Below are 27056 nucleotides of genomic sequence, written 5' to 3'. Positions count from 1 at the left end.
TTATTATTTGGATCAGCAACACTTGTGCCTCTGTGCCTGAGCAGCACTTAGACCAGGTAACATTTGGTTTACAACACAACAATAAAATCTGCCTTTATTGCAAATAAACAGAGTATTCACCCCTTACAATATTGGTTTAGATGCAGGATTATATTCACTGTTAGAGGATCTAATATTAATATAAAAGGCACATGCACTTCATGTTTTCATACCTCTTTTATTTCCCAAGCAGCGTTAATATGGTTTTTTAAATATTGTATTTACTTTGTTAAAACATGAAACTATTTCTGTACATTTGTTTGCAATCTGAGAACACACATCACCAAGTAATCATTTGTACAGTAACAACACGTATCAAAACAAAAAATCATCACAGCCCAGAATTTCCTACATCCACCCCCCTTTGCTTTGATTTAAAAGCTGCTCTGGCAGGAGAAGCCTCACCATTATGGTAGCTGAAACAGGAAACAAACACTGCTCTCTTCTAATAATTGTCTCCAGCTGCTTTGATTGGTTGCAGTTAATATTAATAGTATAACCTTTAAAAATTGTGGGGAAAGGTAATACTTTATCTTCACTCCTCATATTAAGGCTCCAAAGCAAGCTTAATGAGAAACCATTAGAAAGTCATACTGCTAAATAGTATCTTAACTCCCAATTCAGCCTATATAATTATGGCAGGACTGCCAGTGACAGAGACTCCTGATCCATCAACCTCACCTTTCCAGCAGGAGCTGCTCTGGATGGTGGCAGGGTGGCAGCAGAACTGGTGGGGCCGCACAGATGGGACTTGTCCCCTTCCCACGGGAACAACTCCAGCTGTGCTGCAGACAGGAACAACGTGGTCTCCTCACCCCTGGATGTGCATCCCTGGCAAAGGCAGCCCCACCTGGCAGCCCTGCTCAGGAGTGGCCTGGAATGGCAGCACAGGAGGGCACAGGTGGCATTTAGGGACTGGCCAGGCTTTGCAGGCTCTGAGCAAAGCATCTCCCTTCACTACCACAAGACACAGACACTCCTCCAGCCAGCAGTGAGCAAAAATAATTAGCACATACATTAGTAACTGACATCTTAAAGACTTTAACATATAAAACATTATCATCTTTATGAAAATAGACCAATTTCAGTACAGGCTTGCCTTTTTGGGGGAGGAATTCAGGTACATTTTTTATAGTTAAAAGGCAAGTGTTCTCCTGGACAGCTGCCGATGCTCTTGTGTAAAATGTCCTTAAAGCAAGACAAACTCCTCTGTACTAAATCTCTTCAGTCTTTTCTTCTCATCCTCGGAGAAAAGGTCATTTTCTTCATGGAGTGGACTGGAAGTAAAGTCATAGTCTCTAGAATGACCCTTGACAAAAGTAAACAGGGGATATTTCTCCTTGGATGAAGATTTCAGCATCTATAATGTAAAACAAACCAGATAAAACATTACTTGGAAATGAAGAAATACAGCAAGCACAGATATTCACCTGATGATGACTGCCAAGTAAAAAATGCATTATTTTCATTATCTCATTAGACAAAAGCATTGCACAATCTAAACATTTCCTCCTGAGATATTTACTTTCATTTCTCAGGTAGCTGCTAATTTCCTGTCTATCCCTGTTTCTGAGCACACAGATCACCTGTATGTGCTGTCAGACTCAGTGCAACAAAGAGAAAGATAAAAGGATAAAAGACAGAAGATAAAACCCCCTACAAAATAGTTAATGGCCATAAGGGTCTCCTCAAGCCCAGGTGTGAATTCTGCAGCTACTGAGCATCCTGGGGGGATTTTTACTGTAGAATCAGCAGGTGCAATATTCAGTGTTTTTATTAGAAGTTCAAACACATTCACCAATGTAAATAAGAGCTTCTATCTAAAATACCAGGATAATAACTCCAACACTTGGATCAGTCAAGAGTATTTTCACAAACTGTGTTCAGGAAAAAACTGTACTTAATCCCAAACTTCAAAGAACAAAATAGGAAAAAGATAACTTCTGGTGGAACTGATTTTGTAATGAGATTTTTTTTTTTTTTTACCATGTTACAACATTCTATGTGACAGAACAGGAAAACATGGAAGAATAGAAAATTCACTATTTAAACTTTCCATGGATCTACTGCTTAGGAACTTCTATTTCATTAAATCTATTTTCTACCTCTCTGGGTAAGAATCAAAGAAACAACTTCAGCATCAATCAGTATCTATTTATTATAATCAGCATTAAGTTTAAAAAAATGCTTTTTTGGCTGCAGTACTAATACCACTTCTCATGACATTCCAAGTGCTGGACAAACATTAATTCCTTGTGCTGCTGTGGTAACTGCTGTGGTTGGAATATTAACATTGAGCCCATCTGCTGCTGCATCCTTTTCACAGAGCATTTTCTGAACCCACCAAACACAGAGCAGCACACAGAACACACTGACGATGCTGCATTTCATACCCTCACATACTGGACTAACTAAGGAGAAAAAAACTTGATTCCAGTGGGACCTAAATGAATCCCAAGCAGTTTTTCCAGGGGAAGGACGGGGTCAGACAGATTTGCTGGCTGGCCCCTGCTCCGTGGAGCTCAAACCAGAGCCCTGCGCTTCCCACCAGGAAAAGCCCCTTGTGCTAGGGAGAAATAATGAACAATCTGGGTTTGCTCCAACACTTCCCTTCCCCCGATCCCTGCTGCTCCCCAGCACCTCCGCAGCCTCCCCCGGGCCCCGCTCGGCAGGGCTGGAGGGGACATCGCCACTTCACGAGTGCCACCTCGTGGGCCCGCCCGGCGCCAGCCCCGCTCCCGCAGCCCAGCGGGCTCTGCCCGGCCTCGCTCCGGGAAAAGCCGCCGGGATTAACACCGAGCTGCGCTTCTGACCACGGGAAAAGCAGCGACAAGTGCCACAAAGAATCAGGTCTGCTGAGAAGGGTGAAGCTGATTCTCCTCTCGTGCCCACACCCCGCTCTGGCTGAGGGGTGGATCTGGGGACTGCAGCACCCACCTTGGTGATTTCTTCAGAAGCCTTCTCAAAGTCCTGCACGGTCCTACAGTAAAACCCTATCGTGCAGCTCGGGTCCATTTTTTTGAAGGACATCTTTTTGGGAGAAGGACAGTGGAATGACTGCAAGTTTCCCAACGAAAAAACGCAAAACACGGTTACAATTGGGAATGGCACAGATCCATGTATTTACTTCTGTCCCCCCACAACAGCTTTAAAACATCCAATCCCCTGAATTAACCCCCAGCACACACTTTGGAAGTGATTTCTCCCACCCCCCCAAATATCCAAGTGATTCCACCCTTCCCCAGCGGTGTAAAACCTCCTGCTGTTCAGGCTGCATTCCCAAACTTCCCCACACACCAGGTTAGTTTGGAATCTGTCACAGCTCTGCTGCTCCCAGCAATACTTTATGAATATTCCCAAGGCAGAGAAGGTGAATGCTCTTCTGCAAATTGAATTTGTAACAGCTTTTGCACTATCTTACTGCTTTACTACCACTGCCCAGTGCCCCTTCCCTCCCCCAGCCTCCATAAAAGAGACATAATGGAATAAACCAACCTCATGCATTTTCCTTCAGTAAATGAAATGGGTTCAAAAACCCACAAAACACACAAAAGCAAAACCATATTACAATGATCCACAAGTAGGGAAAAACCAAACATGCCCTGCTTTACAAATGGGTTTTTCCTCACATGAAATCTCTTTCCCTGACAGATGCTGCCCCGCCAGTGCTGTGAGCTGATACTTTCAGCAGCCCTGCTGTAAGAGAAAACAAACACAAAACCCCCTTCCCCACGCTCCTCACGCAGTTTATGAGGGAAAAAATAAGTATATCCCATCTACCCTGATTCTGTGGTTATTTATTACAGGAACTGCAGTGGTGGTGAAGCTCTTTGTCCAATAACTGCAATTATTTCCTCACTTGCTCTCAGAGGGAGCCAGTCCCCTCCACTCTGCCTCTAACATAGAGGATGACCCATCATCCTCCCTCTATTAAATCCCTTTTTTTGCTAATCACAAAAATCAATCCACAGAAGACAGCACTGGTTCCCAAATCCGAGTGTAACCATCCCTGCAGCAGTTTTACATAATAAAATATATTGTTCTTTCCTGGTGATTACAAACCCGAGAGGTATTTCTGGAAAACCTCTGCTAAAAAATATCCACCAAGATGATTTGGGCTATTTCTGCAAGATTGATTTTAGTCACTGCTTTTTCTCCTCACCGTTCCTTTTTTATAAACAGCAATTGTATTTTTAACATTAATTCCTGAGTCATCAAATGCATTTAGAAAAATTTTTAAAAAATCAAATCCTGCCTTCCACATCCCATTGCAGCAGCAACCCTGTCCCTACAGTTGTGCAGGAGGTTTAATGCTGCACAAATCACTGCACAACAAAGAGAAGTGGAAAGGATTTTTTTTTCCCATTCCTCCAAACAAATGGATGCTGGAAGCCAATACATGGTGGATTGATTTCCAACTTATTCTGGACAATTTGTCAATTTTGAAAATACTCCCTACAGATAAATCTAACAAGCAACTATCCACACTAAGAAAGCAATTTCTGTTTACTTTTGACATTTCTGGACAAAGATATAATACTATTAAATGCAGCAAGCATTAAATTGCAATCTATTTTCCGTCTGCAGGAAAGCATTAGGATGAGATCAAGCCAAGCTGGCAGCTTGCATACCTTCCAAACATAGCTTAAAACCTTGGTATTATTTAGAAATTCAGATTAATGCCAGTCTGCAGCACAACTTTGAAGCTGAGACATAGGAACAGAACTCAAAAGATGTGTTTTTGTAGCTTGGCCACAGCAGGACCTTAAGGAATTCACTTCAGCTCTGCTGCTCTGTGCTCTTCCCACCTTTTGTGCTTTTTCCCAAACTGTAAAATCTTCAGGGGCACTGGAGCAAAACACAGTTGTGAGGATAAAGGGGAAGGAGCTGGGTGATCATCCCAGGCAGAGCTGGCACCCACCAGCTCTTCTCCAAACATCTCAACAGGGCAAACCTAAAGGCATCTCTAAACACAGCCAAACTTCCTGCCTGGGATATCTGCTGACCCATTTTGCTCTGTGTTCTTTTGCTTCATTCAGAACCTTCTCATTTCCTAGAGAATCTTCCACTTCTGTATTATGTAACATGCTAACTCAAGCATTTTGTTAAGCATAAATAATGAAAAACATCAAGTGTTTGCTTTAAGGACTTGACACCAGGCCTGTGCAGGTCCTTTGAGATTTTTTATTTATATATGAATAGAATGAATATGAATATATATGAATATGGGATTTTGCTCCAGCTCTGTTCTGGAGCAGCTGCTGCTGCCCTGGCTGTGGATGCCCCCTCAGGCTGAGCCAAGAGCTGCTGGAAGTTCACCTGAAGTCGGGCACAAGAGCAAGGAGAGTTTGTGTGGATGGCCCTGAGATGTGACTGTGAGTGCTGAGGCCACTGAGCACTTCCTTGCAGCTGACAATGTTTTCCCAGGGTAGCTGTAAATTCAGCTCTCTAATCACCTACTTTAGCTCCCTCTATTTCCAGGCTCCTACTATTGAATACCACAGGAATTCTCCCTGATGTTGCTTGCAATTTGAATTAAAAAAAAAAAAAAAAGACCAGAAAGAGAAACTATCAAGCCCAAATCAAAACAGGTTTAAGATCCACAAATATAATCTATTTTTTTTTTTTTGATGGAAAATCACTTAAATGAAGTGATCATCTATTTTGGAGATTTTATGATCATTAAAAAGAAAACAGATGAAGATTAATGAAGTAAAAATTAAACCTCCATATTGAGATTTAACCTCTGGTCATTTTTGTTGATTATAGGCCTATAAAGAAGGGCAGGACATTGATAAATAACATGTAACTGTAAAACCATAAAGCTGCAGCTAGCTAGAACAGCTCTAAATAATTAGTGTTTGATTCATATGGGAAGAAAACAGTGCCAGCTCTATATCCATAGTACCTCAAGAGGGAAATCCTTTATGCTGACATCTACAAAAGATTGGCAGTAATGAGGATCCATGTAAATCAAACTGTCATCTGCAAGGACAAAACAGAAGACAAGTAATTCAAAAAACACCTTATTATTACACTGCTTACAATCCAATTTCTATGCAGAACAGCTGGAAAAAAAGCCAGTGAGTAACTGCTTGCCAGGCTGATACTCATTGACTGAAGCATAGGTTTTTGCAGGACAGATTAACTTTTGCATAATCAAATATGCTTGTATAAGCAGAATTTTTATAAAGTGATGAAACTGTCATTTAATTTTTGGTGATAAAATTACTTTTACAAACACACAATTATATTCTGGAGTTTGCATATGAAAAATGTATCGCCCTGCTTCATCCTGACAGCAAGAATATATTGCTTGTCATTTAGGCATCAACTAACACCACTTAAAGCAGGAGAGAGTAAATACCTAAATAAGAACTGCCAGGCAGGAACAGCAAATGCTCCTCAAGTTTGGTGAAACAGATAAATTATGCCTTGTTTATGCAACAAGGGAAATTAAATGTACATTTTACAGAATCCAATTACTCCGTGGGGTAAATGACAAATGGCTGGACTTGGGGAGATGTGATGAATTAATAAGGTACTCATTTTACTATTTTAATCACGCTATTTCCCACTGCTTCAGTATTAACTTCCTACTCTGAGAGAAAAAAATACTGAGGAGACCTAACACATTCAAACACTAACCTTGGAATCCAGCAAAGTAATAGGATTGCTTTGGTCTGCCACCAATGATGCCAACACAGTACTCCAGGCTTAAAATTCCCTACAACAAGAACAGGGAATCATTAAGATTAACCAAAGTATTAAACTGAATTAAAATATTTGCTTTTTGCCCTTTTAGGCAAATGGTTTTGTTTTTTTTTTCAAAGATTGACTCCATGACTTCCTGGGGCTTGACCAAATGAAACCACACCAGCAGATATTCCAGAGAAAATCCTCCCTTCCCATGAGATAGCCACACATGTTTTTGGGGAGCAGACAAAATATCATGAGCACCAACTCCTTAGTCCAAATATCCCAAAGTATTGAGATTTCCAGCTTTCACACACATTTACATCCTGTGCCCCTGGGGACTCTCTTCCTTTTGCACTCAAGTGGACAAGCCTGGCCAGAGCATCAGCTTTTACATCCTGGGCAGAAATGCCAGCTGAAGTTAAGAGGAATTAATTACAAGGTCCAGCTCCAAAACCAGCTGCCCCACATCCAGGCAGGAGAGAGAAACACACAACAGCCAGGCACCATAAACATCCCAGGAGGTCTAGGGGGCAGAGGAACCAGAACCTTCTGGGAAGAGGACATTACCAAGTGTAAGAAGGGAATTTTTCTTTCAACAAAAAGATTGATATTGTCAGACTACTAACACCAAGGCTTCTCAGGAGAAAATCTTCCCTGCTTAGACAAGGATAAAGTCACTTAAAAACCTTCTCTGAGATGCTACAGAGTCAAATCCAGCATGGTTTACACAGGTTAAGGAATTGATGCTTATTTAAAATACGAACAAGAAGGTTTCCTTAGAAAACTTCTTTAAAATATAAATGAGAAGGTTTCCTTAGCAAATGCTCTGAGCATCACAGAACATTCAGGCAGATCAGAGGCAAAGGCTCCAAGAGCCAAGGAGGGCAGAGCAAAGGGAGAGCAAAGCTGCTCAGAGTAATGGATAACTGTTTAATCTATGGCAAGCTTCTTGTAAAAGTGAATTATAAAAAATTTATCAATTTTCACCCATAAATATAAAACCCTTTGTAGAAATTACCTCTTGTGCTACGTTCTAAAATCTGCACTTTTAACTTAAAGCCAGACTCCAAGAAATGTGGTCACTTCTTGGGAACAGTCAGGGCAGACACTGGAGTGACTGATTCAGGCAATTGAGAGCCCTCTTATCTCAGCCTCCATCAGGCTGCAACAGCCCTGGCAAGGGAGCAGCAGGAATCACTCAGTGCAGCCAGCTAAAAACTGAAACTTTCCCAAACCAACTGTCTAAAAATGCAAGGAAAATAATCAGGGAAAATTTTAGTAACAATTTAAATTCATAACTTAAAGGTCTTCACCAGTAAAAATCGAAATGTTTTCCTGAAATGTTACAGTGAAGAGACAGACCCAAAATAAATCATGTTACAGATTCTCAGCCTTTGTCTGTGCTCCTACATTGGGGTAAATTAAAAATGAACCCAAAACTTAAAGAGGAGCATGGAAAATGAAATAAAAGCAGCAGGGCTAAGAGAACAAGCCCTTTCCTAAGAGGAGCAAGAGGCAGGATTACAGCACATCCTCAGGTATCTGCAGAACCTCTGCTGACAAAACCACAGCACAGACCTTTCCCCCTCTGCCTTCCCCTTCAGTTTGCCTTTTTTCCAGCTCATTTTTATTGTGGTAACTGCTTGCTACTCCTGCACCACCATCCTCACAAACATTCATCCAGACAGGGAAAAAACAATTCAAGGAGTGAATAAAAATATCAAATAATTCCATGGGAACAAAGAGACAAAAGAAAATGGGAAGAACAGACAGGCAACAACTTAAAACCATTTGAACCATTTTCTTATTTAAGAAAGTAAGACACAGAGCAAGGAATGGAGTGTATTTATATTTTAAAATGCTGCCTGATCCTTAGTTACATATGCTATTAGAGTCCTGCTAGATTAAATTACCATTTGTAATTTGAGGCACTGCATTAATGTCTTTTCAGGTGGCTGCTGGAGGAGCAGGACAGTTATCACTGCTTTACCAAGGGACATCATGTGCTCTGCAATTATGTCTGATCTTGTAATAGGGAAATTTCAAATCTGTAAAGTCAAACTTTACAACCTTCAAGTGTAAAATCCCCACCACACGTTTAATGGGGAGAATCACCCTCGTGAAGCTGCTTTTCATATCCCCTTGTGCTACTCTTTGAAAAATGATTGAACTCTCATTTCATACCTTTACAAACTCCAGGTAGTCTGTGTTTGTTCTCTCTCCACCGAGTCTCACAGGAACCAATATAATTACAGCTTTTGTGCCTGCTTTCCCAGAATCCACAAGAGAGCACTGCCTGTCAATAACATCCGAGCTGTAGACTGAGACACACAGAAATATTCAGATTTCAAACAGAACCTCCAGGTTTTAGACACACACCTCCAACGTGGCATCACAGTGTGACAAACTAAAACTGCAGCCCCTCCAAACCTTGCTGTCCTCCCAAAACACAGCCCAGGTGTGGGAGCCCTGGATGCTGAGAATTTCAGACTTTCTGTGCTGGCAGATCCCAAGAGAACACTGCATTTAACCTAAAGCCATGGAGAAGGCTTCCAAAATTGAATTACAGAACTAGAATTATATGTATGTGGTTTAAATAGAAGTATGTAATACCACATGGTGAAAAACTTAAAGTTTTAGAATATAGCAATATATATATATATATATATATATATATATATATATATATATATATAGCAAGATAGAGCTTTTAGAACAGTGACTAGTCCTTCTTCTTCATAAGTTTAAGTAATATTGTGTAATTAATTAGATAAAAAACAGTCCACATTACAAGGTATGGGTAATTAGTTATTAACTTAAAAGTAAAAATAATTTAAGTATCATTTCTTGATTAGACAGTTTATACAGAACTAGAATTATATGTATGTGGTTTAAATAGAAGTATGTAATACCACATGGTGAAAAACTTAAAGTTTTAGAATACAGCAATATATATATATATATATATATATATATATATATATATATACAGCAAGATAGAGCTTTTAGAACAGTGACTAGTCCTTCTTCTTCATAAGTTTAAGTAATATTGTGTAATTAATTAGATAAAAAACAGTCCACATTACAAGGTATGGGTAATTAGTTATTAACTTAAAAGTAAAAATAATTTAAGTATCATTTCTTGATTAGACAGTTTATCCTTAAAAAACCTTATAAAAACAGAGATAAAACTCATTTTTTAAATTGTTGAAGTACTATAGAACTCACAATTTATAAGACTGTAATATAAATAAGAACTAATAAACATCTAAATCCAAACAAACCATCTCACACATTTAATCCCAAACTTAACAAAGGAAAAAAAAAAAAAACTCAACACCCAGGTGACTCAGAACCAGTGCTGAGCCTCCTCACTCCCAGCAATATTTTGTGGAGTGGGAATTGCTGCTGCTGAATTGCAATGCCAAGGAAATGCAGAAGGGGTAGGTCAGCAGAAAGCCAATATTTATTGCTGCATATAAACTTCTGAAAGGAATAATTAAAACTTGAAAGCTTCCAACTAACAGTAACATCTACATGTAAAAGGAAAAGAGGCAATAATTGATTTGCAGATTTGGAATTCCACTATAAAATACCAAACCAGCAATGAACAATCTGCACATATCAAGAGCCCCTTTGTCTACATAATCTCAGTTTTGTGGATCCACCTCATTGGGATTTTTTTCCCTTTAAAGCTCTATTGTTAAGTGCTAACTGAAAAGCATAAAAAGCACTTAAAATGTTTGCAAAAATCTACAAAATCACAGTTACCTGTACAATCCTGGGCAACGTAGACTGTTACTCCTTGCAGCTCAGGGTCTCTTGCTTCTTCAACAGCTTTTCTAAATACAAACACAAAACTATTTAACTTACCATTCATTTAAAAAAAAAATAACAATAAACAAACAAACTATTTTCTTTTTTTAGAAACAGGTTGATTTTGTTTGTCATAGGAGTTTTTTGATTGTTTGGGTTTTTATAGGGATTATTTTGTATAATTCAAGACATCTTCCCTTCCTGATAAACACAGGTGGTGGGGTGGGATTTTTTATTTGTTTTTAAACACTGAAATAAGAAATAACCAAGATCCAGCCTGTATCTTCCATGGATGTCTTGGCACCACGTTTCTCCCAAGCCAAGATGACAATGTCTGGCTATTTAGAAGAAACAATGAAACAAAACCAGGCCCCAAATCCCACAATAACTTCCAATGAAATTCATATTCATTACTTTATTTCTTTCTGTTTATAACTGTTTTCTGTCATGTATATTGATGATAAAGGCTAAGTTTGCTGACAAAAATATTATTTTCAACTCATTAAATCTCTTTATTTGACCTCAGTTCATATAACAAGACACAAATTAGCACCTGGAAATAAAGCCTCACCACAACTTTCAAAAAGATAATTACAATATTAGACTACCCTCAAAAGACTAAGAGTAGCAGATCTAAAAAGTAAAATAAAATCCATGCTGATAGTCAGAACCATGGTCATTTATCAGGGACAACAATTGCAAAGAAAGGGAACTGTTCAAAATCCAGGATTTACCTTTGATTTCAAGCACACACCTGCATTAAATGGTCACTATCCCTTTATTCCCCACTCTATTTTGAGGAGTGGTTTAATGCAGTCATTCCCAAGTTATCAGGGAGCTGTACATTGTTAGTGCTGCTGCAAGAGACAAAGATCCAGGAAAGGAAACCTCTGCAGGGCTGGAAATCACCCCTGGGGTTGTGGTGAGTGTAATTCTGCACCAAACCCCCTGCTCCCATTAGGGACACAAATAATTTAATTTATTAAAGCAAGCAAAAAATTCTGACTGCTTCCATCATGAGAAAAAAAAGTAGAATCAAACATTAAAAATGCTAAACTCCTACATCCCTGTTTGCATCTGCATGGATACACACTTGATTATTTCAGTACAGCTGCACTTCAGATGAACATAACATTTACATTAAATATCAAATGCTTCTATTTTTACATATATATATAAATATATAAATGCATTAACTTTGCCTTCTGCTGCTTAAATGATTTATTAGTGATTCAGTTTATAAGTAAACTGGAATCCACTAAAAAAATAAACATGTAAAACTACAAAAAAACCCCCCAAAACATTCAAAGAATTGGGTATCAAGGCTCACAGTATGGAGAAATTTGACTTTCGACTTTTTTTTTAACCACGCTGAATGTCACAGACCCTTTACTTTTACTGGGATATAATTATAATATTAATAGTCCCATACATTTACAGTTTCACAAGAATTTGATGTGTGCAAAGAAATGCTGAAAACATCAATTTTAGCTCTGACATTTCATTACACTATCAGTACATTACAGCCCCCAGGTTACAGTATAAAAAAAAAAAAATCTCTAATGTTATGCATGTTCCAAGGTTGAAAGAGTGGTTAGTTTTTAGAACATTTCACTAAATGCAGCTCTACTTAAAAGGGTTTGGGAGAGATACTTGGGATTCTACAAGAAAACAGGAATGTTGTGTTTTTTCCTGAAATAGGATTGACAAAAGCTCAGCATTCATTCCTGCACCTGCTGCTATTTCCCTTCCTGCCTATGATAAAGCTCTGAAACTGCTCCTGATATGGGTGTTTTACAAAGCCAATAATGAACAGTTTGCTGCTCAATTAGGCTGAAGCAATCTCAGGACACTCAGAAATGCTTCTCTGTGCTGTGCCAAAGGAAAGGAGCAGAGAACTGAAGGCGTTTTACCTCAAAATGTGTGCGACCACGGCGGGCCCGTACCAATCCCCCGCCATCTTCCCGGACTTCTTCCCATACTCTATCAGCTGGTGCAGCCCAAAGGCTGCCAGGGGGGAGTCACCAAACCAGGAGATGATTTTCCTGTGATAAACCTCATTCCTCCTCTGGGTGACATCCCAGTCCCTGCTGGCGGGGGGCCGGGCCAGGACCCTGGGGTCCCTCTCGGCCGTGAGCGACGCCTCGAAGGAGGCCGTGAGCTTCCTCACGGTGCTGCTGGTCCAGGACTCCGAGTCACAGCTGTCCATGTCCAGGGCTTCTGGCCACACCCAGGCTGCAGCAGGAAAGGCAAAATCCATATTAACACTGCATAACTGGCATAATTAGCAAAGCACTTCCCTTTGTCCCCCACGCTCATTAAAGCGATTGTCTGTGTTTTACATGTGGCTGTTAATAGGTGAACAAAGAATTCTAGAAGAGCAGGATTTGCTTTGATTTTCTGTTGACCATCCCTGTCAGCTGAATAAACAAGATACACCTGATTACAGGTTAGAACTCCCTCACATATTAAATACATGAATGTTACTTCAATACTATCCAAAAACCTTTTACCTGTGTCAAACAACAGGTTTTAAAAACTCTTAATTCTTCTTATTTTTCAGTTATTAAAAAACCAGGCAGACCTGAGGAATTATTGATGTAAAAGCAAACATTTCTTCCTGGCAAAATGGCAAAGGAGATCAGCAGAAAAACAGGCAGGCAGGGCTTTTTTATTCACTAAATTCATTAACTCCTTTAGATTACAAGGCAAACTTGTTTAAATATCATTCAGTGTCTTCAGTCTGCTTTTCTAGCTGATGGTTTCCCTATGGATGATGCATCCCACACAGCATTCCTCCTACAGAATGGGGCTCAGCAGGCCCAGGAAGATGCCTGGAATTCTCCCCCAGTTCCAGCAAGTACTCCCAACACAGCCAGTTCAGTGGAACATCCTCACAGGCCCTGCTGATCTGGGCCCTCAGCTTCACACTCCAGCCGGTGTCTGAAGCACAGGCATTTCAAAGTAAAACTTCAAATTTAAAATCAAAACTCCTTCACAACAACATTCAGCAATATCTGGAACATTCCACATGGCAGTGGAAGTGTAAATATCTCAGCTAGAAACTTCAGGCAAGTTTTGCTTCCTAACAGAAACAACACCATTAAACGAGAACGAAAACATCCCTGGGAAAAGAGTAAACAGCCATGAAAAACTTCCTGTAAACATCTAAATATGTTTCCAAAGCTGCCCAAACCTCATAAAAAGCTTTTCAAAAGATAATTCACCAGCTGTCAGAAGACCAAGTGAGGAGCAAAGCAGCCCAGGAAGACCATCTCTACCCCATCTTTCTGTGGGTATGAATTGCCCCAGGAACAAGAGCACTCTGGAATGACCCCATCATCTTCCAAATTAGGATACAAAGGGGACACACAAGGAATTCTTTGGAACCATGGATTTTAAAGATAGAAACCTGAGGCTTTTTTGTTTGGGGTTACTTCCAAATGAGCCATTACACACTCCTGCTCACAGGGAGTCTTCTGGGCAGGTCTTGAATCTCTTTTAAATGTATGTATAAGAGGAGCGATATTTAAGGGATTTGTGTTCTCAGCAGAAGTACTTACACACTTTTTGATATGTGCAGTCAGTTGAAAGAGATAATGAATGTTTTCTGAGTTAAATATCTACAGCCAAAGGCACATTCACCGAGCCAATCCCACAGCTCAGTCCTGACGCTGCCAGAAATGGAGACTTTGTGTTGCAGCTGGGCTGGGACCTTGCTCCCAGCTTCCATCAGAGCTGCACTGCCAGGGCAAAGTGTGATCAAAACAGGCTTTCAGAAGGATCTTCTGCTGAAGTGTTCCTGAGAGCCCACACATGGCTGAGGAAACAATGCCCTGTGTTCTCTCAACCCCCCCGGGCGGCCTCAGGCCTGTGCCTTGGCTCATTCTGAAGCAATGGATGATTGTTATGAAAGGGACTGGGAATGGGATGGAAAGAAAAGGTGTTTAACTCTGCCAACCTAAAATACCTCTCTGCAGGACATGGCTCAGCCTGGAAGAATGAGGAGGACATGGACACTCAGCCCATGACAGCAGAAAGTGTCCCAGAGCTCCTGAAGCTTCAGCTGGCTGTGACTGAGGGAGGACTTTGAGACAGACAGTGGTAAGGAAAAAAGGGAAGTTCCTCTCTAAGTACATGGGGGGAAGGGAAGGAATGATACAGTGAACATTTCCACACAGAGAATGATGTATTGAAGTTAGATTAAAAACCTTCTAGGAACTCAATGTATTAACAGCAGAAGAAATTCAATAATGGACAACTTTAGAACTGATAAAAGAACATCACTTCTGCCATAGCCCACAGCTATGGGCTGGGGAACTCACTCCTACATCTGGAGTTCAAGAAACAATCAAATTTCCAGAGGACTGGGCAGGTGCATGGGTCAGGACACCCAGATAGGAGGATCACACTTTTGTGATGTATTAACTCACACTTGGATATTGGGAACTCCACAGAAGTTTGCTTTGGCACACTTTGGTTCTCAGAAATGGAAGGACAGAACAGCCCAGTCTGTGTGCAATGGCACAATTCCAACAGGAGTGAGGAGCCCACAAACAAAACCAGCCGGCCCTTCAGATTTGGGATAAAAAAAGGCCATTTTGGTCTCTACAGAATGCCTGTGCTCATGCAAACACAGACCTTCTCTGCTAACTCACCTCTCCCAAGGAAATGGAGCATCAGCCCCTGAGCCAGCAGCATCTGCCCCGTTCTGAGCGTGCAGCCCCAGCCACAGTCTGTGGTTAAAGCAGAGCCCTTGATCTGAGGGAATTCCTCTCTGTAGGTCAGCCAGATCCTAGAAATGAAATCTTTGCGGAACTCCTCGACGTTCCCCGAAATCTCAGTGCTGATTTTGTCAAAATTGGACCCATCTGTAGAGAGCTCCCCGGATTCTGCAAGGCAAAGCACAGTTTAAGCTCTAATTAATTTGTTATGGCACTTCTGTTATTAGAAAGCGAATAACAAACATCAAATTTAGTAGAAAAGCAAATTTACAAAAATTCACGATTGCCTCAAGTACAACAAAGGAAAATTGGAAGGCAAATGTAACAGAAATGTTAAAAAAAAAAGGAAAAATGAGAAGAACCACGCAGACACCACTGTGCCAGTGGAACCACTGACCTGCAAGTAAATGCTTAATTCACCCAACTGTGAATGGTCAAATAAAGAGGGAGACTTAAAAAACTGCACACTGGAAAGTGATAACAAAGGTGTTGGTGCAGTGACCCAGATCAGGCCTTGTCACTACTTCCATCAGGAGCTTTTAGAGAGGAAATCTCCACTTGATAGCAAATGAAGTGCAAATTACAACACAAATTTTTACAGAAAGCACAAGGTTTTGGTGTAAAATCTGAATAAAGCAGGTTGGGATGGGTTGCATTAGAGGTGGACATTTAAATGAGTATTTTCTAAGCTTTTTATATTTACATTTTGGATTTGGTAATTGTTAATGCCAGTCTTTCTAGACTATTAAAAATACCTTATTCCTGCTGAGGAAGACTGGAATGAGTGAAGAGCTCTGTACTCACCCTCAGTTTTGAAGTGGTAACATTTTCCCAGCAGAAAGACTGGAGAGTTCCTACTGAAGTAAGTTTTTGTTTTCAACACCCAGCCTAAAACAGATGCAAAACAAACACAAATTTGTGACTGAACTTTCCAAAAGGAAATGCTAACAGCATCTGGTTAAGCCAAAAGCAACCCCTGAAAGGGGAATAAAAAAAATAAGCATTGATATTGGGTTTTGGTCTCATTAAAAAATCCCATAAAAGGTGCAATGGCTATTATTCCCTTTCAACCATGTGACAGCCTTAAAGAAAGCAGAAAAAAAAAATCTTTTCATCTTGTCAGACATCTCCAAAACTCAGCTATGATTAATAAAGTTTATCAAAAATCTGGTGGTAAATCTGAGCAACCTCAGGCCTAAAGGGAAAGCAGAAAAATCAAGGACAGATTAGTAAAGGGCACACTTGAAAATCTGGTTGCTCATAAACAAATTACTGATGTTCAGCTGTGGAAAAATGTTACTCAAGGGTAGATTCTTCAGTGGAGTTTGTATCTCACACACTATCTTATTTTTTTTCATAAAAATACATTTATAAACAAAATATATCTTTGTGCAGATGATTCCATAGTATCCCTGTTTAAAAGCCTATGCAAATCTAGATTAATTTACAGAATACATTCACTGTTTCCAAAAGAAGCAATTTAAAATGAAATTATGCCAGATTTATTTGAAAAAATGAAAAGCTAAGGAGGTTTTTTAGTGGGGCTAATTTATAACATCAAAGAAAAAATTGTTACAAGGGCCATATTGCATCTGTAGTATTAATTAGTTATGACTGCATTCATGTCAACAAGAAACACTCCATTCCTTTTAATGAGGACACATCTCACCACACTGTGCTCCACTTACTGTATTTCATGTTGTGCCATGCAGACATAAACTTTGATTTGATCTTTTCTACTTCATCTGTCCCCGTGGCCTCCATATTCAAATTCCAGAGAAAAAGCCATCGCTGTCTTGTGAGGCTTTCAGTTCTGCTGCTGCAAAAACCAAAATATAAACACTCAGCATCCCCCACTCAGGCACTTAAGCCCAACACGGCCAGAAACAGCAATAAACTCACAGAGCCTTCCACCACCAGGCAATCCCCTGTCCCATGAATAAGTAATAAAATAATTTAATTCCAAATATACACCAATAAAAGCACTACACAAAGCTAAATAAAAGATAATGTTCTCCAGCAGCTCTGCCTTGTACCACGAACTGCTCCAGAGCACAAAACCTGTGCTGGCACACGAGCACACTCATTTTATCAGCAGTCAGGTGGAGAGCTGAGATGCAGCCCAATAAACAGCAAAGATGCTGCTCTTTTCTGCTGAAGAGAAAACAAAAAGCACTTTTTGTGTTAGAATCCACCACAGTGCAGGCTAATTTTGTAAAAACTCCTGATAAATTTTCCAAGGAAATGCATCTTTACAGGCTCTTTCTGCACTGCAAGATAAGACAGATTTCACCTTGAAAGAAACCTGAATAATAATTGGTAATAAATAAACAGCTAATTGGTAATGCCTTTAACCCTGTTTCTAAGAAATCTGGGGAAATGGGACAGAATCCCCTCCACAGTCCAGCTGCCCCATTTGTAACAGGAAGTTTGCTGTTAATTACCAGAACTTCCTTCACCATGAGCATTGTGTCAGTGGGTCCACCTTGAAATACCTGACACACAAAGTTTCTTGATGGTGTTTGGTGGCCCAAACCCTTGCACAGAGAGATGAAAAATTAAGAGCTGCTGCTTCAACAGCAGCTCTTGTGGGACATCAAAAGATGATCAACAGTGGGACATCACTGCAGCCTTCACAGAATTTTTATCTAAGTTCTGACAGCACCAGCTGACATGAGCAACAGTGAACTTCCTCATTTAATTAATAAATTTGAGCCAGGAAAAAAACTCCTTGCTTTAAAAGGAGTATCTAGAACTGTATTTACCTTTCCATGTGCTATTCTCCACAGAACTGGGATCAAAAGCAGGACAAAGATTTAACTGGGTCACTTCTCTCCACTGGGAATGACTTTTAAGCAAACCCAATCAGTGAGAGTGTAATTAAGGAGAGGGTGAAGATGTCAGGGTGGCAGCAACATCTGAGCCTGAGGGTACTCACTCAGATCCACTTTTTGGGGATCTGCAATCTGCTGCCCAAACCACCCCTAGCATTTTCCCACTATTCTCTCATAAAAATCTGCTTTTTGACAGAAGAAGAAGCAATGCCAACTCACAAACATGAGGGAAGGCTAAGGTTTTCCTAGTGAAAATAACAAGTGTCTACATCCCTGCTGTAGATTAGCTTTGTGTTAAGCTGGGGGAGGAAGAAAAGGAAGAAGTTCAAGGTGGGTTTTAACTTCCTGCCTTTTCCCCCCTCTTTTTTCTTTAGGAAAAAAAAGGAAAGCCTGACTGTATCACCAGCTGCAGACAGCAAAGTGGCAAAATGAACTTTTTCAGGAGGTGTGTTTGCTCCTGTCTTCCCTCACATGATCCATCAGCAACAACCATTTATCCAGACACCACTGATTGCCTTAAAAACCAATTCCTAGAAAAGCTTCCTCTGGCTGAAATTACAAATGAAACAAACTCTACAGTTCTGAAGGGGCCTGAAGACAAAATTATGTAAATGAGAAAGAAGCTAATTTTCTTTTCAAAGATGATGGTCACCACAGCACATTTATCTTTCCTCCCGGTACATTTCTCCTCTGACATTATGCTAAAGATGCAAAAAGGGCTTCCAAGAATGCTAACACAAAGCAGGTATAATTTTTCCACGGGGAAAACACAAGTTCTTGCCATCAGTGCAAGAAAGCATCAGTAAGAATTCCAGTAAGAGTTCCACCGACATCAATGGAACAGCACCAGGAGAAGGTCCCAGGAATACTGAAGCCAACGGGCTTGAATATCAAATTACCAAACCGAATGGCTTTATCCCGAAGTTGCCTGATCTCTGAAGTTGTTCAGATGCACATCACGAGGATGATGTTCCCTCAGGGAGCACAGGACACGGCTGGAACTGAACCTCGACCCCTGAGCCCCCCGAGGGGATCCACGCCGGGAGCGATGGAAAAACACCCCAAAACCCCCAAAACAGCATTTGTTTGCATAAACGGCAGAAAAGCAACGCGAGCTGCCCGTAAGACCGCAGCGGGAAGGATGAATGAAGCCTCAATGGGGTAATTACAAGGTAAATGATCTCTTATTAACTAAGACTTCTTTGGTTTCATTAATACCTTGAAGGAGCCCGGAGCGGCAGCGGCGACAGTCAGTGGCAGCCACACGGAAGGACGGCGAGCAGCGGCCGGAGGTCATTTCTGAGGCGCTGCAAACACATTCGAGGGCAGTTAGAAACGATACTTGGAAGGCGGCTCGGAAAGAAAAGCAGATTATTCCTCAGTCCTGCAGCAAGGACGGAACGCTTCGAGCGCAGCAGCCGAGCAGGAGCCCACACGCACCGCGGGAAAGGGCTCGGCGGCTCCCGGCCCCACAGGACACGGCCGCGCCCGAGCCGCCGCCTAGGAGAGCCCGTCCCGCCGCCGCCGCCCGCCGCTCACCCCTCACGGAGCCGCCTCCGCCATGCCCGAGGCCGCCCAGGCAGCGCGCGGCCTCCCGGCGCTGCTCCGGCCGCGGCGCAGCGGCGCGCGAACTACAACTCCCGGCGGGCGCCGCGGCGGGGGCGCGGCGCGGAGAGCGGCAGTGTGAGCGCAAGGCACGATGGGAAGTGTAGTCCGGAGGGAGAGCGGCTGGGAGGCGGGAGGGAGGAAGAGGAGGGAAGGAGGGAGGAAGAGGAAGGGAGGCGGCGGGGCCGGGCTGGGCCGCAGCTGGAAGCGAAATCCCAGCCCTGCGCGGGGTCTGCGGCTGGCCTTTAACAGCGCTTCTCTCTTTGCTCGGGTTTTTTTGGGAGGGGCCTGGTTTTTTCTTTTTTTTTTTTCTTTTTTTTTTTTTTTTTTTTTTTTTTTGGGGTTGGGGTTTTTCCTGTGGGTTTTTCTGTGTGGTTTCCTTTTTTGGTTTACGTGGTTTTGTTTTTTTGGGTGTTTTATTGGGTTTTTTGTGGGCTTTTAGTTAGTTTTGGTTTTTAATTCCGTGTTTTTTGATTCCTCCACAGCAAAATGCTTCCCATATCTCCAAAGTCCCTGAAGGATTTCAGTTTCCAGCCTAAATACCCAGCTGAGTGTGCTCTCCTTTATTTCCTCTCTAAAAGTCCCATCAAAACCACTGCATCTCCTCTCACTGGCCTGAGGAGTTTTTTAGGTTTTTTTAAAAGTGTTTTGTAAAGTAGGTTCTTCATTAATCTGTTTGTCTTAAGCTGCTTAAAAATACTCATTGGCTGTATCGAGAGCCAAGCTTAAAAAAAAAAAAAAGTGCAGGATTTGTGGAGGATTGAGTTGAATTTCTCAGCTGTCTGGAACTGGCATTAGTGCTCAACATCCTAAGATCCTAATATTCCTGCCTTCCCTGGTACTCACCAGCCCAATTTTGGCTTCATGAAGCAAAGTCATGTGGGGTTTTATTTTTTTTTTTCCATTTTGTGATTTTACTGCCTTCTGCTGGTCACAGATGATCAGGCTGAGCTTAATTTTTTATAATCAGCACATGATCTAACATTTAGCTGCAGTGCAAATGCCAACAATAGATGCTTTGTGTATTTCTTGGTGGTTTTTTTTTTTTTCCCTGCAGCCTCATGGATATATTTCACATAGGAGGGTAGATCAGTAAAGAGGATTGTAGGTTTTAATGTGCAGACTACACCTTGTTCCAAAAGTCTGCTGTTGGCCTGAAGTGGGGATGTAGCAGATCACCTTTCTAATCCTTCCCTGCCTTTCAGCTCCCTGCTTGCCCTTTGCTCCCAAGATAAAGAAAAAAAGATTTAAAAATAAAAACCCTGTTGCTGTTTGCACAAACTCATTAAACTGTGACAGTGCAGAAAGAAAGAGGTCTGCTGCCTCCAGAATTTCATGATCTGTTCTAGGAATTATAGTTGTTTAAAGTTTTATCTTTGCTTTTATTCCCTGAGACAGAGATGGATGTTCTTGTCTGTCTGTGTAGGGGCTGGAAGGTGGAGAGCTGAGGAGCTGACAGGGCTTGGATCTGCCTAAATGTACAAGGAATTATCCAGCTGATCAGAGGAAATGGCTCTTCCCCTTCCTGCTCTCAAATTTAATAACCATGCCCTGAATTGATGTGCCACACCTGGATATACACTGTAAATCCCCTGGGCAGGCAGGTTATGAGAGGGAAGGTAGTTATTTTCTGCTTTTTTTTCCCCACACAAAACAAAGCTTTGATTGCCAAATAATCACTCAGGCAACCATAAATAATTGTCTGTAAAAGAGAGAGTTTTCTTCACATCCACCAATTCCTGTTTCTGTATGAAAGGTTTGCAGAGGGAGTGGGAGGGAACCAAGTCCAACAAACTTATAACAAATGTCACAGAGTTCACACTTTCAACGTTTTTGTGACACAAAACCATCTCTGAGCTCCATTTGGATGTCATAAAGAGATTTTGAAAATCTGTGTTCCTGGAAAATATAATTTGTCTCTTCTTAATTTTTTTGATAGGTAAATAAGGTGGGTAACACCAAGTGGCAATGGAAAGATGAAAAATTAGAGGAGATACTCTGATTTGTGGAGATACACAACATTTATCCTCCAAACACTGCAGAATGGTAAGAGAACACTGGGCAGTGGGGAATGAAGCTTCTGCTCCTGTTCCTGCCACTGTTCCATCATCAGTAATCTGCAATATATTTAGAAAAGCTCATTAAACATTTGGCCAAATGTGCTTTCCCAAACATTGTTGCCTGAGGAGAGCAGACCTTAGGTCAAGTAGCTGGAGAGAAGGGAATTTTCCTCGTTTATTTTTAGTTCCATTTCCTAGGGAAATAAGCCATCTGTGGTCTGTTTCCCTCTGGAAAGTTTGAAACTCCTCAGAATTCAAGTTTGCAGAGCCTCAGAGATGTTAAATAACTCCAGTTTTTGTGGGAGTAGCTGCTCAGGTAAAAAGAGACCGTGGAAAAGGAAAAGGGGAAAACATGGGAATTCAGACTGTGTGAATTTGTGCATCCTCTCAAGCAGCAGTGAGGGTGAAAGGGGCAGCAGGAGCTGGATTGCTCTGATGTGATTTGGGTTCTCCCCCAAATTAGCCAGCAAACTTCTGCTGGTACCCCTCAGTCCCTCCAAATCCAGATTTCCTTTCTCTGTCCCAGGAGTAGGGTAAGGAGGAGGAGGCTTCAGTAGGATACTTGGAAGAATCTGTGCCCAGGCTACTCTTAATGTAAGATCCTAATTATGCAAGAGGAAATAACACATTAATGCAATTTATAGAGTGTTGAACTGGGAAAGTTTGAGAGCTGTGCTCAGGGTGGAAACATAAACTACAAAAATGATAAACATGAGCAGGAATTAATGGAAAGAATTAATGGAATCTCACTTGGGAAGACTTTGAGTCCTTCTCTGGGAAGATTTAATTTCTTGAACCCACCTTTTGAAGTGAAGAAATCCTAAAATAAATGTGCCAGGAGACAGTAAAGCAGAAGTGAAGCTGCCATCAGACACCACCATGTGAAGAAGGCTCTGGAAAGGCTGGTACAGTCCTGTGGGTCTGTAAAGGAAATAACAGGGATGTCATGGATGCAGTGCAGGATTTGGAGAGTCCTCCCTCCTTAAATCTGGTTTCTCCAGCACAATTCGGGTACTGGGCAGCCTGAGAACAGCAGCACATTCTCTCTTGCCAGAGCTGTCCAGAGGAGATGGTGTTTGTGCCGTTTGTGACACGCGTGTAGCTCTTCACATTTAAACCTTGGCCAGGAGAGGCAGGGGTTTGGCCCTTCCCGGGTGCTGCCAGGAGGTGGCTCCCTGCATTTGCAATCCCTATTTACAGCTTTGTTTATGGAATTACTCTGGATGTTTTCCGTGGAAAATGTTTTCCCTGCCTTTGCCCTGAGGAAGTTTACGTCAGAAGAACGAGGAAGCCCTGGGCTCAGGAAATAATCTGCTAACAGGCAAGGCAAGGATCAGTTCACTTTTGTCCAAATGTTTTCTGGCTGTGATCCAAAGGGATTTTTCCTGTGCAGAACCTAATCTTGTAAGATTACTTCTGTCAGGCTCTGGGAGTTACATCTGTGTTGGTAGGGTGCACTTACCAAATTTGATTATAGCCCAGTAAAAATCAGTCTCAATTATAAGAAGATCACTTTAGTCTCATGTTTTAAAGGATGTAGATGGTTCATGGACAGGTACCCTGGAGAATTGATTAAGTGCTGCTTCATTCTCCCCTTTTCAGTGTGAGAGTGGATCAGAGTCCTGTGTCCAGGACTCCTTTTTGGAGGCAGGGATGTTTCCCAAAGGCTGATGTGTTCTTCTGTTGGAATCCAGCGTGGAACAAGCCAGGTTCCTGCTTTGCTTCCTAAAACATGGTGAAGAATTACAGTGTGTTCAAGAGGAGTAGCTATTCACTATCCTCATAATGCTGGTGAAGTTCCAGGTTTTAACTTGGTTACTATGCAGCCTCTATTCAAACACTAATTAAAATTAACTTGGGCTGGCTGGAGGTATTAATTGCATGTACATAGCACCTCCACTCTTGATTTGTCTTCACCCTCACTCTGAGATACCAGACACCCTTGAGGACAATACATGGGCACAAAAAACTGTGCAAAATAAACAGTGTAACATTTTCAGTACATCATGAATCACATACAATTTCCCCCTCTTTTAGAAGAAAATGGTTCCATCTTTGCTGCAGGAAAACTGGCCACACAACTGTTGTTTCTGAATCAGAGTGATCTGCTAGTTCCTAAAGAAGTAATTTTTTTGCAGACTGTAATTCCATGTAACAGGTTTCTCTGGTGGTCACATTGTCCTCTTTGCAAAGCCTGTTTGTTTCTTCAGACCAAGCATTTCCTTCAGTTAATTCACTTCTAGGATGACAAAACAGGAGGCAGAAGGATTGTGACTGTGCCTGTGAGAGGCAACCCTCACCTTAGTACCCAAAATAACACCCTGACATCACCACATCAATCCCCCCATGTTGTTACCATGATTTTTTTATTTGGCAGTATTGGATTTATAATGGTCAAAGACTAAATTTTTTTTTTCCTCTCTTATTTCTTCACTTTTTCCTTGACTTCTCTTGGTTAATGCTGCATGCACTGCAAAATTTAGGGTCAATCTACAGAAGGTCTTGGGGTTTTTTTGCAAGGTCACATGTACATTTCTACCAATGTTAGTGAATTCTTACTATTTCAACCCACAGACTTTGTAGACTTTTGCTGGTCACTATCTGAAAAGTCATGAGGAATCTGTTTTTCTGAAATTCACTGGGTGTTGACTATTAATTTAGGGATTTTGCTCATATTTAACCCAACTATATGGAGAAAACCTATTTCTCTGCAAAGCAATGCCCTCCTGATGTGAGGGCAATAGTATAATAATATATTATACATGTTATTGAGATATATATATATATATATATTATCAATGAATACAATATTGATATTATATATATAGTTTATATAATATCTGTATTGATAGAGGTGCATTTTATATCCAGATGAGATGGCTGGAGCTCCTCTGGTCCAGCTCTCAGCCACAGAAAAAGTCAAGGAAAAGCAAAGGTGACATCAAAACTCAGCAAGTAGTGCCCAGACCTAACCAAGGTCCTTTCTCTGTGGTAATGACTGGCAGGAGGGGAAAATGAAACCTAAAATCCCAAAGGTCTCAAATGAAACCTAAAGTCCCAAAGTTGTGTTATCCCCAGTGGACCTTGGATACTCGGTGCCCTGTGTGTCAGGGCTGCTGGGGCTGGGCTGCTCTTTGCACCCTCTGGCAGCAGGAAGAGTTTTCCTTTCAGAACGGCAGGATTCCCAGTTTTGGTCTCAGAGTTTGGGTTAGGCAGGGGTATTTTGCCCTCTTCCACTCCAGACTGGTGCCATTTTGGGGAGAAAAAAGGGGGAAGAGGAAGCGTTGCTGGTGGTTCCTGGTGTTTTGGTCTGTTCTTGTGGGCACACACACTCAGATATGGGATTTGGTCTTAGAATTCCAAACTGCTTTGGGTTGGAAGGGAATGCTCATCCAGTTCCATCCCCCTGCCATGGGCAGGGACACCTTCCAGGGTGCTCCAAGCCCTGTCCAACCTGGCCTGGGACACTTCCAGAGGTGGGGCAGCCACAATTTCTGTGGATATAAGGAGGTAAATCTCTTATCCCATCCACACTGTGGGATGCCCTTTTCTGGTGTGCAATTCTACACGCAGGCAGCAGCTCCAGAGCAAGAGTCTTTTGTCTTGGCAGACCTCTGTGGGATATTTCCTCCCCTCCCCCTTGGAGAAGAACATCCCTTTCTCAGTGCCTACAATGGGTCTTTGCTTCCCAGGATCTGTGTGTGCGTGCACGTGTGTGACACATGACAGCACCTTTGTGTCCTGGGGCACAGCCTCGCCCACAGGGGATTCACTTGGTGCCTGCATTAAACCCCCTGGGATCACTCACACACCGAGGTTTTTGCAGATTTTGGGGCACTGCCTGTGTGAACACACACAGCCAGCAGAGCAGAGGAATTACACCCAGCTGGAAATCAGCAGCTCCTGCCAGGGGAGGGATTGGTGTCCTCCATGTGAGGGAAACCTTCACACGACGCAAACAGATGGAGTGGGGGGAATTAACACTCCTGCTTTTGGACACTTCCTGGGTGACTATTAATAGTTCCCTGGTTTGGATTAGTGCACAGCCTGTGTCGGGTAGCAGGGACTTGGTGTTATCTGCTAGATCGTGTCCTGGGCTCAGTCTTCTCTTGAAGTGACAAAACAGTCTTTTTTGTTAATGACTCCCCACCTTCCACCTCCTGTTCCCATTAGACAACCCCAAACCATGATGTGGTTGGAGACCTGGTAGTAATGGCATGTTTGGTGGGAATGGATGGTACAATCTTCCAACCATCTCCTGAATCATTGTTAGGGACAGTTTTTAGCCTTTTTGAAGGAAGAGATGGGATGATATGGGGCAGGATTGACTGGGAGCCCAGTTTTGTCTGGCCAAGGGACCTGGCCATGCCTTGCAGACCCATGACACCCAGCAAGGTCTTGAGCTGCAGGAATTTCTTCATGGAGAGGATGATTGGACATTGGAAGGGGCTGCCCAGGGATGTTTGGAGTCCCCACCCCTGGAGATATCCAGGGAAGGACTGGATGTGGCACTCAGTGCTCTGGGCTGGTGACAAATTGGGGATCGGGCACAGCTTGGACTCGATGCTCCTGGAGGGCTTTGCCAGCCTCAGTGATCCTGGGATTCTGGTGCTCCCAAGGGTTGGTCTGGCAGCAATTTTGGACTGAGGACTGGGGAACGATGCTAAGGAGCCTTTTCCCCAAACCACCGGCGGATCCCCATCAGTGCCGAGAACAACCCCAGCTGCTCTGTTCTCACTCGGGAACAACTCGGCACCGCAAGGGGAGCCCCAGGCGGGTGGGGGTCAGGACCCTTGGGGACAGGGGAAGGGACGGGGACAGGGGAAGGGACGGGGACAGGGGAAGGGATGGGGACAGGGGAAGGGACGAGGACAGGGATGGGAATGGGTACGGAGGACGGGAATAGGGACAAGGGCATGGATGGGGACAGAGGACGGGGATGGGCACAGGGGCACGGATGGGGACAGGGGCACGGATGGGGACAGGACGGGGCCGGCGGCGGTCACTCCCCGCCGTATATCTGCGAGGAGCGGCCCCCCGGCGGGAAGGGGAGGAGGCGGCGGGCGCGGCGAGCGCCGGGGGTGGGAGCTGCGCCGCTCAAGTGCGCGGCTCGGCGGAGCATTACGGCGGCCGAGCGCTGCCCGGGCCGGCAGCGCGGAGCCCGCAGCGCGGCCATGGCCGAGCGCCGCGCCTTCGCCCAGAAGATCAGCAGGTACCGGGGGCGGCCGGGCCGGGGCGGCAGCGGCGCCGCGCGGGGGGCGTCCAGCTCTCAGCCACAG

At 42.6% G+C, this 27056-nt stretch overlaps 2 protein-coding genes across 12 annotated transcripts in view; one reads left to right on the top strand and one right to left on the bottom strand.

Moving 5' to 3' along the window:
* Window positions 1-201: 201 nt before the first annotated feature.
* On the bottom strand, window positions 202-19783 carry ATG4C (autophagy related 4C cysteine peptidase). 3 transcript variants are annotated; one of them, XM_041483299.1, is made up of 12 exons: window positions 19652-19783; window positions 19331-19419; window positions 16967-17097; window positions 16083-16166; window positions 15213-15446; window positions 12468-12789; window positions 10510-10580; window positions 8923-9059; window positions 6688-6766; window positions 5948-6024; window positions 2977-3096; window positions 202-1399 (listed from the first exon to the last, which is right to left on the bottom strand). In XM_041483299.1, exons 3-12 carry the CDS (start codon window positions 17040-17042, stop codon window positions 1229-1231), a joined length of 1371 nt encoding a protein of 456 aa, XP_041339233.1. In that variant the 5' UTR covers window positions 17043-17097; window positions 19331-19419; window positions 19652-19783; the 3' UTR covers window positions 202-1228. The 3 variants fall into 3 exon arrangements, with proteins under 3 accessions (XP_041339233.1, XP_041339234.1, XP_041339235.1); XM_041483300.1 differs by having other exon boundaries at window positions 19553-19756; XM_041483301.1 differs by lacking the exons at window positions 5948-6024; window positions 6688-6766 and having other exon boundaries at window positions 19331-19771.
* Window positions 19784-26871: 7088 nt separating this feature from the next.
* DOCK7 (dedicator of cytokinesis 7) overlaps window positions 26872-27056 on the top strand; it is a 94808-nt gene continuing 94623 nt past the window's right edge. For all 9 annotated transcript variants that reach the window (XR_005956472.1, XM_041483604.1, XM_041483603.1 and 6 more), the window contains exon 1: window positions 26872-26989. Coding sequence is in view for 8 of the 9 variants with exons in the window: in XM_041483604.1 (XP_041339538.1) it covers window positions 26952-26989 (38 nt within the window). In the remaining variant the exon portion in view is untranslated. The remainder of the gene's footprint in view (window positions 26990-27056) is intronic.

This window comes from Pyrgilauda ruficollis, unplaced genomic scaffold (genome assembly GCF_017590135.1).
Source record: "Pyrgilauda ruficollis isolate IOZ18807 unplaced genomic scaffold, ASM1759013v1 scaffold6, whole genome shotgun sequence".
NCBI classification, from domain to species: domain Eukaryota; kingdom Metazoa; phylum Chordata; class Aves; order Passeriformes; family Passeridae; genus Pyrgilauda; species Pyrgilauda ruficollis.
This window is presented reverse-complemented; position numbering and strand designations above follow the sequence as displayed.

Coding starts and splice junctions, on each gene's coding strand:
- ATG4C (XM_041483299.1), bottom strand. CDS start 17,042: ATGGAGGCCACGGGGACAGATGAAGTAGAAAAGATCAAATCAAAGTTT. Junction 10,581..12,467: donor GTGGTCGCACACATTTTGAG/GTAAAACGCCTT, acceptor GTTTGTATTTAG/AAAAGCTGTTGAAGAAGCAA. Junction 1,400..2,976: donor CTTCTGAAGAAATCACCAAG/GTGGGTGCTGCA, acceptor TTTACATTATAG/ATGCTGAAATCTTCATCCAA.